The 13564-nt window shown below is 34.1% G+C and overlaps 1 protein-coding gene across 2 annotated transcripts in view; it reads left to right on the forward strand.

The window, feature by feature from the left end:
- PhKgamma (phosphorylase kinase gamma) overlaps positions 1 to 13564 on the forward strand; it is a 154990-nt gene that overhangs the window by 93160 nt on the left and 48266 nt on the right. For both annotated transcript variants that reach the window (XM_090409820.1, XM_090409819.1), the window contains exons 8-9: positions 914 to 1004; positions 6743 to 6772. In XM_090409820.1, coding sequence (XP_090265946.1) covers positions 914 to 1004; positions 6743 to 6772 — 121 coding nt within the window. The remainder of the gene's footprint in view (positions 1 to 913; positions 1005 to 6742; positions 6773 to 13564) is intronic.

A 13564-nucleotide genomic window follows, 5' to 3' on the forward strand; every position in this document is an offset into this window, starting at 1 on the left:
TTGCTAGAACTTCCACTTCATCTACCTCTGTTCCTGCATTAGTTTGGTTCTCCTGCAATGAGTCTTCATCACTGCCCATACAATAATGATGATGATAATAATAATAAGAATAATAATTTATTTAGCAAGTGACTTCAAACAATTAAATATAAATTGAAAAAAAGTCATTTTTTTATTATTTTCAATCCTATTCAGGATTGAATTTTTTTGATAACATTTCGTTTATCAGGTGCAATGCCTGTTCAAAATATTTGAAAATTTTCAATTTTGTGGAAATATTCATCTGAAATAGCATCAATAATTCCTCCGCTCAGTACTAAGTCCGGAACATGTGCAGCTGCCACCCACCATCCTTTCACAGTACACCTTGAAACCCACAGAACAAGCTTCTTTTCCTCCTCCTTCATCCCTGCCTGCTGTATTGTGGAACAGTCTTCCTCCTGATCTGTTTCCCAAGGAATACAATATACAAGCTTTTTAATTAAGTGTAATAAGTTTCTCCTTTCCCAACCCACTATCCATACATGGTACTAATGTACTATATGTTGATTAACCAATGTCTTGTGTATGGGCTCAACATATATTTAAAAAAAAAAAAAAAAAAGCATGCATCATCAATTGTTGCAACTGGATAATTTTCATATAGCAAATCGCAGAATACAGTTGTATGTGTTGAAGCCTCCTTTAATCATGTAGTTATGGGTACCTGCATCGTCCTTTTTAGAAATTAGAAATTATGGTTGTGTGGCCATATTTACGTTGTGTATGCAGGTTTTTTTTTTTGTGTGTGTGTGTGTGTGTGTGTGTGTGTGTGTGTGTATAATCAAAAACATGCTTAAATCAGTTCTAATATGCAGGAACTATTGAAATTTTAAAAATTTTACAATATTATTATAAATATTGTTTTCTTTAGAATTATGTGGAACACCGGGATATCTTGCACCAGAATTGTTAAAAGCCTCAATGTATGAAGATGCAGAAGGTTACGGACAGGAAGTAGATATGTAAGATATTCAGCTTTTTCAAATAACTTTCTCCTTTTGTCACTCTCTCTCTCTCTGTATTTTTGACATAGCTAAACCATAAATGGCTGATGGCTGTTTGTTACTTAATTTCTTTAATATGCATGTTGTAGGGTTGAGAAATTAGACAGGGTAAGTTTTTATTTATTTATTTATAAGATATGCAATGTTTTAGCAACTTGAGCTATTATACTACATACTTGCTAATTGGCATTGTGTTTTTCCCCCCTCCCATTTATAAGTAAAATTCATGCCAGGCAATCACTGCTAAGTTTTATGAATTGAATGCTGGTAGTAAGGAAGTTTGAAATTTGTTTTATTTTATTTTTTATATCACTTACATCCATGAAAACTTAACATGTAGCACATTTAATGTTACTGTGCACATTACTGTGGATAGTCTTAAGGATTAGATAATTTGAGAACCTTGTCCCAGTGGAATTATGTGCTCATGTCAGGTAACCAAAATCATCTACCACTTAAAATTTGCTTCATCCATCATAAATGCTGATATAGACTATTAAAAAAAAATATGCAAATAAAACTCAAATTATATATTTGTTATGCTTCAGACTTTCAACTTCTTATCTAGCCTTCTTTCACTAATTAATATTCCTTTTTCACACAACATTCTCACTTCTATTCTTCATTTTGTCCCATCAAATTTCTCTGATATTTTATATGGGAGAACAAAGTATTTATTCATGCTTACATAAGTGGATACAAACTACTTGTCGACTAAGGCAGTATTATTATTATTATTGTGTGGACACCTCTCTGGAGTTCAAAGACTCATCATTGGAGATCCAACTATCCACACAATCTATCATATCTCTCCCTGAACCCATTAACAGACAAAGTGCTCACAATTGAATGACAGTCCATTCCACTCATTCACAATTCTCCAAATGAAAAATCTAGTCCTTACTCCCATACTAACCACACCTTTACTCAACAGTATGTTTATGTGTGTAAGACCCTTTGACTGAAAAGTTGGATCATGATCTACCATAACTCCTAATTTTATATATATATATTTTCTTTCTTGATTCATTGTTATTCTATTATCATCATCCAAGACCTCTAGGAAGTCAAATACTCATTGAGGGAGGCCATAGATCACCCACACTGGATGCATTCACTACTTCAAAAGGCAAACCGTTCCACTCACTCACTCACTGCTCTGTGAGAGAAAAATCTAGCTCTCACCTGTTTAACTGCACACAAACTTAACTTAAATGTTTCCTGTTCCTCTCTTCGCTTTCACATAATGCAAAATTTCATCAATTGATAACCTGTAATGGCCTTTCAAAAGTTTAAAGAACTCTATTGTATCATACCTCTTTCTCATGTTTACTAGTCAATACAGTCCACCACATACTTTCAATCTATCCTAGTAATTTATATTCTTTCTCTTCTTTGCACCTTTTCCACAGCTTCTTTATTCCCTCTGAACCCAGAGACTAAATCTGCACACAATAGTCCAAGTGTAGTCATATCAAGTCCTTTTAAAAATTCAGTGTTCATGTCACCATCAATTATCCTCTGAGTTGTATTTGCAATTTTTTGCTATGTTTAACCTTTGAACTTCAACTTCTTATCCACCATAACTCCAAGATCTCTAGCCTTGTCAGTAACTCCAAGCATAATTTTACCAATATAATATGGATATCTTATCATGCTATCAGGTCTTAGGCAAGGCTGCCCTGTTCTCCAATATTATTTGGAATATATATATATATATATGAATGAAATAATCAAAGAATTGGAGGTTAACCAACAAAGATGGAATTAAAATAGAAAATAATTTTATCCTAGATGCCTTACTCTTTGCATATGACCAAGTGATATTTGGAACAGTTGAGGACAATCTACAAAAAACTACATAAACTGAATTTAATAATAAAACATGTCAATCTCTCAAGAAAAAAACTAAAACTATGGCGTTCAAAGGAAAATTGTCTATTTGAACTAAAATAGTAATAGTCAATAAAATAATTGAACATGTCGATGATTTTAATTATTTGGGATATACTGTGAAGGTTTAGACATTTTAAATTAAAAAAAATTCTCCAAAGTAAATGGAATAATAAACAAAACATTAAAGCCAGCAACAGTTACCAAAAAAAAAGCAGACTAAGAATATATAATGTTATCAAAACCAACATTATTATATGGCAGTGAAGCATGAACAATAAGAGAAAGAGATTTAGAAAAAAAAATCCTTGCAGCAGAAATGAAATATATCAGAAAAATAGCAAATTAGTTATATAAGACTAGATAAAAGAGAAATGAAGACATGCTTAAGCAACATCACCATCTAAGGTATCCATGGATTTTGTAACCATAATTCTAGGATTAGGTGGTTAGCCCTATGCCTATATTTTGTATGTAAACTGTTTGTGTTCTCTTGGCCAATTTTCCTGTATGTGGGATGAGAGTATTTTCTCCCTAGTTTCTGGGAGGTAAAACCATCCTACTTCTATATATGCTATTGGGAAACTCATCTCCCTTGAAAAGTCCTGATGAAAGATCTTCACATCCTAGACAGGATCAGTTGGAAAACTGAAGAGCATCATTGAAACTGACTGAGCTATGGAGACTTGTGGGATTGCTATAGAAAGGTTTGGGAATCAAGGTTTCAATTCAGAAACCTTTCTATAGCAATCCCACAAGTCTCCATAGCTCAGTAGGTGCCAGGGATCTTGTAGATATTACAAAGCCCTCTAGAGTGTCCCATGTGGCTCTTAGCATATGAAATGTGCAAAACTGTTCTATGAGTGTCTCCTGAATAACTGCTACCTTTTGCAGTTTTGCATTTTGGAATTTCCTCTTCTATCATATGGCATGTCTTTCACTTCCTATTTGCCAAGCTGTATCCTTCAAACTAGTTAACCATTCCTAATCCACCATTGCTTCCATTGTTAGGAAAGAGTTAGCTACTCTTTTTTTTTTTAATTCTCTTGGTATCAGATGCAGATCCATTTGTGAACTTTAATTTATTTTTTCACAAAACTTCCACCATCCAAAACTTCAACACCAAAGGCCTGCTATTTCAGCAGCTTCACTTTTTTAAGGAATATGTTATATTCTTGATTATCATGGGAAGCTGCAAGAATGCGGCTTCCTTAAAAAAAAAAAATAATAATAATAACAAAAGTCAGATTTCTTGAATAAGGCCAAGAAATTGTTGCATTGTAAACAGATGCATTCACGCACACACACACACATAAATTAAACGTGAACTTAAAAACTGGCATATTAAAGACATAGAGAAATATAGATCATTGGTCAGTATCACCCTTCAAGATGAAGAATATTTGAATTAAATCTGAAACCAGTGTGTGTGTGTGTGTGTGTGTGTGTGAGTGAGAGAGACATTATAACAGCCATTATAAAGATTAAAGGCATGAGCCAAGTGGTCATCAAGAAAAGTTGAGAAATTTGGAGGAAGAGAGAGGCATTTATCCAGCAGGGCACAGAAAATACATGATAAAGTTGCATGTAAATGTATCCTAAAAATAATTATCTGTTAACATATTTATGCTGGGTTATGTTTCATATGTTGCACATCTGGAAGTAACTCACTTGACTTTGTAACATAATTCTTCCAGTTTTGGGGGCATATTTTTTACACATTCAGCAATTTATAGCACATCAGTTTTGAATTTTTTTCACTAAAATTTTAGTGTAAAACTAATATTTGAACTGTCTTCATGGTACGAGGGTGGTGTGAAAAGTCCTTGGCCTCAGCCATAGATGGCACACTATTGGCAAGATTTTTTTTTTTTTTTCTAAGTTGGTACATCTGTCATAAGAATCGATGTGAAATTGCAAGTCATTCTATCAAGTAGTTTGTTTTATACAGCTGTCTGAAGCAAAAGTATCCCTTGAAATGGATAAAATTGAGTATCATGTGGTTATAAAATTCTTTGTAAAAGAAGGTTTAATGGCAAAAGAAATTCATTCGAAGTTCATAAAAGTTTATGGGCACTCTTCTCCTTCGATTTCGACAATTAAGAAATGGGCTGTTGAGTTTAAACGTGGCTGTACCAGCCTTGAAGATGATCCACGTGAAGGACGTCTAAAAAGTGTAACAACACCAGAAATCATTGATCAAGCACGATATGTATTGGATGACTGGCAAGTCCAAGTATGTGAAATTGCTGAGACTATAGGCATTGCACAAGATGGGTGCCTCGCTTGCTCACAGCAGATCAAAAATGCACTTGCATTAAAATCTCTGAGCAGTGCTTGGAGCATTTTAACAAAAATAAAATTGATTTTGTGCATAGATTTATTACTATGGATGAGACTTGGATTCACCATTACATACCAGAATCCAAACAGCAGTGAAAACAGTGGACAGAAGCTGGTTGTTCGGTGCCGAAGAAGACAAAGTCGGTTCCATCAGCAAGAAAGCTCATGGCATTGATGTTTTGGGATGCTAAAGCCTTTTTGTTTATTAATTATCTTGAAAAGGGTAAAACAATAACCGGGGAATATTATTCCGATCTTTTAACCAAACTAGACGAAAAAATTTGTGAGAAAAGACATGGTTTACAGAAGAAAAAAAAATCATCTTTCATCAGGACAATGCATCTGCCAACAAAGATGCTTTGGCAATGGGAAAATTAAGGGATCTGCAATATGAATTGTTGGAACATCCACCCTATTCCCCAGATTTAGCTCCCTCTGACTTCTACCTCTTCCCAAAACTAAAATCTCTTCCTTGCTGGTCAGCGTTTTTCTTTGAATCAAGAGGTGATTTCAGCTGTAGAGTTGTATTTTGCAGATCTTACTGAGAATCACTACAGGGATGGGATAATGGTGCTGGAGCATCGCTGGAATGAATGTATTAGCCTTAAGGGAGATTATGTTCAAAAATAAAAATAATTTTGCAAATTATAAATTTGTTTTTTCATTGTTAGGCTGAGAACTTTTCAGACCCCCCTTGTATATCCACACCTTTAGAAATTAAAAAATATAATCTGTTATAGAATTTCTCTTAAGTGAAATATACAACCAGAAAAAAGCTTTTCCTTCTAACATAAGTCTCTAGAAAGCAGGCATTTATGTGTGTGCGCACACACACACACACACACACACACACACACAGTGATATATCATCTGCCATACAGATGACCCACTGGAAGAGTGAGATGATTTATTGTATCCTGCCCTGCCCCATAGGCAAGTACTGAATGATACCATTTTTACAGTACCTGGCATGAACATGTTATGTAGGTATAATCTTATATCATGCGTATCTTGATATTCAGAGCACAATATAAGTAACAGTTGTGAAGTCTGCAAAAAAATGACTTCAGTGGTGAGATGTAATTTGCCTAACTGATGTAGATAATAATGGATAATTGTTGCATTTTTTTTTTCAAATGGATTTCTCAAAAATGAAACAGTCGTTTTTATTTAATCTTCTTTATTTTTTACAGTTAATACTTTTTTACAGTAATGCATGAAATGTTAAAATGTTTATGCACAATCAAGAAATATATTCTATTAAAATGTAATGCATACGTTCAAATATTAAAAATTGTTTCAAATGTTTAAGAGTTAGTCTATAACTATGCAAGTTTTAGGAAGTCTTGAAATAGTTATTTGTAACTTCCATAATTTTTTATAAAGTGTATTATTCATTTTCTTATGTTTTATTTTTTATATAAAAAATTATTAAGCAATTTTAATTATTTTCTTGATAGTTGGGCCTGTGGAGTCATTATGTATACACTGTGAGTATTTTTCATTCTTATTTTTTCATTGTTAATTAACAATTTTAATTATCTTAAGTTAACAGTATTCAAACATTGTAAATGTACAAACACTTTATTTATTAAAATAATGTGACAGAAATAAAGTACATCCTGTTCTCAACTTATATTTACAATAATTTCTACGAGAAAGAAAAGTATAATAGTGTTAGCTGTTATGTTACCTAAAAAATAACACTTGCGAAAGCAATTAAAGAAAATTTGGAACTGGATAAATGAAGTTTCTTATATAGAAAGAGTTCATTGGAAGGAGTTTTGGTAACACAAATTATATGGATCTCATAATTATGAGAAGACAAAAACTGATAAGATTCTTCTAAATAATAAGTACAGGATGTTATTTTTAAGCAATATTGCTCAGAGACAGGATGAAGTTAACTATAATATTCATCAAGTAGTGTTGTGGATAAACATCAAAATGGTGATATAGACAATGAAACTTATGTCAGAAGGTTCTATTAAGGGAGAAGTAGAGAAATTTTTTGAGTCATTATAGAATGGCACACATCAAGAAAAAAAAAATGTTGGTCTTTTCTGGAGATTTAAAGAGTGGAGTAGGAAATGGATACCAGATCTTTAGAAATATATTGAGAAATTTTGGAGAAAAGAGTAAAGCTTAGAATAATAGTAAGTATCTGCTGGATTTCTGTTTAGGACATCTACTAACACCATGGTTCATCATAAATATGTGCACAAATTCACATGGAAAGAAGACACAAGAAATAAAGTTCTCATTGATCATGTTATTGTTGATAGTGATATCTTTGTGTAGACTCGGGACACAAGAGCATTCAGGAGATAATAGGAAGTCAACACCATTTAAATTTGAGCAAGATAAAAATAAATATCATATTAATAAGAAAAATATGAAGTTAAATAGAATTATTGGAGCAGATTTCATAGTGAGCTGTAGACTCAAATATATTTATACAAATATTATTCAAGAAAGTAATTGTAAATGAGAACTAAACCTTTGAGACTCAGTGGCATGCTCTTGGAAAAAAAAAAAAAAAAAAAGGAAGCTAAGAAAATTTGTAGAAGGGAAACTTAGAGAAGAACAAACTGGCTTTAGGCCAAATTTGGAGGATCAGATTATCACTTTAATACAGATAATTGAGAAATTATGAGAATATAAAAAGAGTCTATTTAAGTTTGTGTAAGTCTGGAATATGCATATGACAAGGTGCAAAGACAAAAGCTGCTCAAAACACTACAATTATTATACAATTATAAAACATGTGTAAATGAGACATCATAATGAACAATAAATATTCTGTGCTTGAGTTATAAGTCAGCAGTTGAATTGAAGGAAGTACAGGAAATGGGTATGGTGTAAAATCTTGTGTGAGACGAGGGTGCATACTATCTTCGCTGTCATTATTCATCTATATAGATCACATGAAGGAAAGTGGCATTAAACTTGATATCAAAATTGGAGTTGTAACTCTGGCTCTTTACTTTATGCAGATAATGTTATACTTCTAAATAAATAATTAAGTCTACAGGATTCTTTAACTAAATTAATTAATTGTTATAAAATCTTTGACATTAAAATCAACAATAAAGAGATGGTCTGTGGAAAGAGACAAACTTTAAAACACCAGCCACTTCCTGAATGAAGAGCCTATAGAACAAGTAAAACATTTCAGCTATTTAGGCACAATTTTTGTCATGATGTCAAATTACATATGGAAATAGACAACAAGATAAGCATAGCTGTTATGGTAGGAAGTCAATTAAATTATATGGAATAAGAAAGAAATTAGTGAACAGACTAAACTTTCTATATACAGGACAGTGTTCAAACCAGTTTTGACTTGTATATCTCAGAGCAGGGCTAGAAATTGATCAGAGACCTGAGACAGCAGGTATATTAGAGGAATTAGAAAATAGAAAAATTAGAGGAATGAACAGATTACTTTAGTGGCAGAATCATATTAACAACAAAGATATTAGGAAGGAACTTGATATTATTAGCATTCAGGGATCTCTGAGCAGAGCCAGTTTCAGGAGCATAGTTACTTATACAGACTGTGAGAAGAAAAATCATCAAAGCAGGTTTTTTGATGGTAGGATGTCAAGAAAAAACAATTGAAAGTCCATGACCTTGGTGAATTGATGTATTTTTCTTAGAAGGCTGATATATGAGATCTCACAATATTTGGTAATAATTGTTGGCATAAGTGAGACATAGTTAAATGAGGATGACATCCTAACATGAATAGAGATGGAAGGCTATGATGTATTTCATGAAGATATACACCCTAGACATATATAGAAAGGATAAAAAGGGAAAAACATCACATCCTTCCATAGTGGTAATGATTTTGAGGCAGTATAGTGTGAGAATGGTGAATATGGTGAATAGAATGAAATACTTGGTTGGATGTTTCTATAGACCTGGTAATGTAGAAAGTAGTGACCAGGAAATCTATAAGCAAATTAGCCAAGCAAATGGGTAAAGGGTGATTATTATGGGTGATTTTAATTATGGCAATATAGATTGGGATGACAAGATAGCAACTGGATGTGAAGAAAATTAATTCCTTGAGATTTTGATTGACAACTACCTCAGGCAGTATGTTACACAGAGTACATGAGGATTGAGGGTCTTGGATTTGACCATCTCATCAGAGGATGTTATTATCAATGAGGTTTCAAATTTCCCTCCAGTTGGTAAGAGTGACCATGAAGTGATTACCTGGGTGGTTGCCAGCTATGTGAGGAAAGGATATATGTGGAACTACAAGGTTGCTGATTTTCAGAATCTCAGGAGACAGCTTGGATCTCTAGCATGGAATGAGGAATTGGGCAGAAAGGAGATCAGTACTGCTTAGGTGATATTCAAGAACTATTTAGTAAAAGCAATGTCTAAATGTTTTCCAAAGGTCAGAAGGTTAAATAGGTAGGTGTGAAATGGATGACTGAAAAGATTAAACACATGCAGTACAAAGAAGAAAAAAAAAAGCATTATGGAGGCAACATAAGAGGAGTTGCCTCCATAAGAGGAGTAATAATTAATTTCACGAGGAATACAAGAACAGGCAAGGAGGGTGATTCGGTTGGTGAGAGTAGCAAAAGTTTAGTATGAGCAACAGTTAGCTAATGAAGCCATAAAAAAAATTTTTAATTATGATAGGATCATTGATTGGAGAAAATGGTATAAGGGCAACTGCTGCAGAGGATATAGTTGAAATATATTTGATGAGCAGTTCATAAAAGTCTTTCATCCATGTGAGTGTGACATCATGGAGAATTTGAAAGCAGTGGATAAAGAGGAGGAAAGATTGACTGTGAGTGAAGAAGAGGTGTATGAAGAATTAAGCAAACTCGATATTAATAAGGCTGTGGGACTTGATGGTATATCATGGCATTTTTGAAGGGATGTGCCAGGAAGTTGACATCTGTCTTGACATATTTGTGTAATATAAGTCTTATATTGGAACAAGTTCCAGAGAGTGAAAGGAAGGCAAGACTTGTAACCCTTCATAAAGGAGGTGACTGAACTCATGCATCAAATTATGGGCCACTCTGTGTGTGTCAGATGTTATGGTTAAAGTTTTGGAAACTGGTGAGAATCAGGATCCAGAATTGGGTCGACAACAGTGGTACCATGGATTTGTTGAAGGGAAGTCGTGTTTTAGTAATATACTTATTTATTATAATAAGATGACAGCAGAATTGGGTGCGAGAGATGGATGCACTGTAGTATAATTAGACTTTGCAAAGGCTTTTGATAGATTAACACATGACAAGTTGATAATCAAACTAAAGCCGATGGGATTGGATATTAGGGTAGTGCATTGGATTTGTAATTGACTGCCTGATAGGTATCAAAAAGTTGTGTATGGGGAAGCAATATCCCAGAAAAGAAGTCACTAGTGGTGTGCCTCAGAGGTCTGTTTTAGCCATTGCTGTTTAACCTGTATGTGAATGATATTGGGTAAGATTTGAATGGGGATATTCAGTTGTTTACAGATGATGCGAAGTTAGTGACTTCGCATCATCTGAAGACTTGAATAGATCGAGTGAATTTGTATGGGTGTGGGCATGCCATTTCATTGTTGCAAAATGTAAGGTTTTAAAATTTAGATAACAAAGATGGGATGTAGAAATTACTCTTGGTGAGGATATATTATTAGAGGTGGAGGAAATAAATGATCTTGAGGTGATGGTGGATAAGAATCTAAAATTTAGAGGATGCATTGCCAAAATTGTGAGGACAACACAATGAATTCTTGGAATGATGCAGAGGACACTGACTTGTAGAAGTAAAGAGATTCTGGTTCTATTGTATAAGCCACTGTTTACACCATATATATGGACTACTGTGCACAGATTTGGTCACCTAGTTTACAAAAAGGATGAAGAGATGTTGGAGAGGGTTTAGAAGCTATTGACCAAAATAGTTTCTGATCTCTGGAATGTTGAATATGAGAAAAGGTTGAGATGATGCAATTTGCAGAGTCTGGTGGATAGGAGGAAGTGATGTGATAGGATTAACATTGAAGAAGTTTTTCATAAAATGGTGGGAAACTGGGGAGAACAAGAGGACATTCTTGGAAGCTATATAAGGAAGGTGTGAGCAGGAGAGAGTGAGAAGCAGGTTTTTTCCATGGAGATTTGTGAATGATTGCAATATATTACCTGAGAATGTGGTGTCTGCAGAGTACTGAGAATTCGAATGTGTTTAAGGCACAGTATGATAAGCTGTATCTATGACAAAAGCGACCTTCTAGATTAGTCTGACTCCATGGGGTCTTTGGATAATAATAATAATATTTAAGTCCTGACAGATAAGAGGAAAGTGTTGTTACTACCAAGTTAATAATTCTGTAAACTTTCATATACTACTATCTTAGTATCTTGTACGCTCCTTGAAGGTACATATCAAGAATTTTACGATAATGAACTCACTTGCCTCTACACACGAGCTCGTTAGCCTAGTCACTTTAATCAAGGGCATAGACTATAACTACATTCTTGCCTCAAGTCAGTTACATTTTGAATATTTCTGATGCTGCTTATGTTGCTCTAGCTTTGTTTTCTGGCTAGTTATATAGTTCTCTAAAGGTGGTGCTGGTTTGAAGCTAATGAAATATTAATAGACTTCAGCTTCATTTTAAAATTATACTACAAAATGAAACTGAAGTCTATTAATATTTCATTAGTAATTTTCTTAATGCTTAACTTAATGAAAATAGGTTTCTTAATGCCATAACATTTCATGGATAATCTGTAAGTTATAGTTTTTATCCTTAAGTACTTTGTTACCGGTGATATGCATTATTTTTTTTGTATGCATATGTCAGTTTGTCAATTTATAACTAGTTATAGTAGTGTTCTATTTTTTCCAGTTTTTTGTATCCTAATCATATTTAATTAGAATCCTATTATAGGAACTGTTGTAATTTTTTTGTGCTTGGTTAGATGAACATACTGATACTATGCCTTGGTTTTGTAAGGTGTAGATTTCAAGTTTAATTTTCAGAGTTCTTCATAACTAAGTTAGCATCCTGTGGCCAATTCCTGTTTCTGATTGCAGTGTTCTGAATGAGTTATTTGAAGGTGGTGGGAGAAGATTTTCAAGCAGTTCTCTTGTCTGAAAACAATTGCTATGAGACTTGCCTAAGTTTAATAAAACTTGCTAAAAGTCATTTTTCTGTCTGATTATTTTTTGTTGGTTTTGTTCAAATTTCCCTTCTCACCTGTCCCTTTGGATGGGTTTAGTCCCCTAATGAGAAAGTTACCATGAATTAATGCAGCCAGTTCATCACTCCTTTGCTGCATCCCCCTAAGGGCAAGTATTTATGACTGTAATCCATGTTTGGCCTACTGGCACCGATCTTATTTTCGATATGTATATGGCAGACATCCCGCACAATCCAATGTCATCCATCTTAGCCCTCTATGCAGATGACACAGCAATGCTAGCCAGATCTCTACAGCCACATCTCGTCACCTGCAAGAAAATCTACTAAAACTAGAACAATGGTTCTCCAAATAGAGATTACAAGTAAATCCCCAAAAGAGTATTACAATGCTTTTCACCAGATGATTGGTATCTCCCAAGGGGGAGCTTTACCTGTTCAACACCAAAATTCCCTGGCAAACAGAAACAAAATATCTCAGAGGTAATACTGGACAAAAGATTAACCTTCAGCCCACACATCAAAGCCTCATGCGCTAAGACATCTAAAGCCATCGCTCAACTATACCCTCTAATAAACAGGAACAGCAAGCTAAATACTAGAATCAAAGTACTCCTCTACCAGCTGATCTGCCCCATCATTACATACGCATCTTCAGCCTGGAGCCACACATCCAACACTAACATCCTCAAGCTACAGAGAGTGTAAAACAAATGTTTGCACATGATACTAAAAGCACCATGGTTTGTAAGAAACGTCCAACTGCATAGAGATGCAAACATCCCTTACTTCTACTTCTTGCTGCAATCTACAGCAGCAAAATTCTTCTTAAAGATCTCTACACCCCAGTGAACTAGTGAAACATGCTGCTAGCTATGACCAAACAGACCTCTTCAAACACAAGAGGCCAAAAGCCATCCTAAATACAAGCAACAACGAGTAATCTCCATACTCTCCAGGGTGAGCTTATAGCTCATAAATTTTTCCTCTTCAATTCGCCCCTATCAGACAGCAGTGAATAAAAAAAAAGCATCTTGCTTCACCTTTCTGGCCAATGATGTTATGTTATGTGTACAGGGCCAGTTTGTCTGTTCTGAGGGAT

The sequence above is a fragment of the Typopeltis vanoorti genome, chromosome 20 (assembly GCF_054136105.1).
Source record: "Typopeltis vanoorti isolate ZY-2024b chromosome 20, IOZ_Tvanoo_1.0, whole genome shotgun sequence".
NCBI lineage: Eukaryota > Metazoa > Arthropoda > Arachnida > Uropygi > Thelyphonidae > Typopeltis > Typopeltis vanoorti.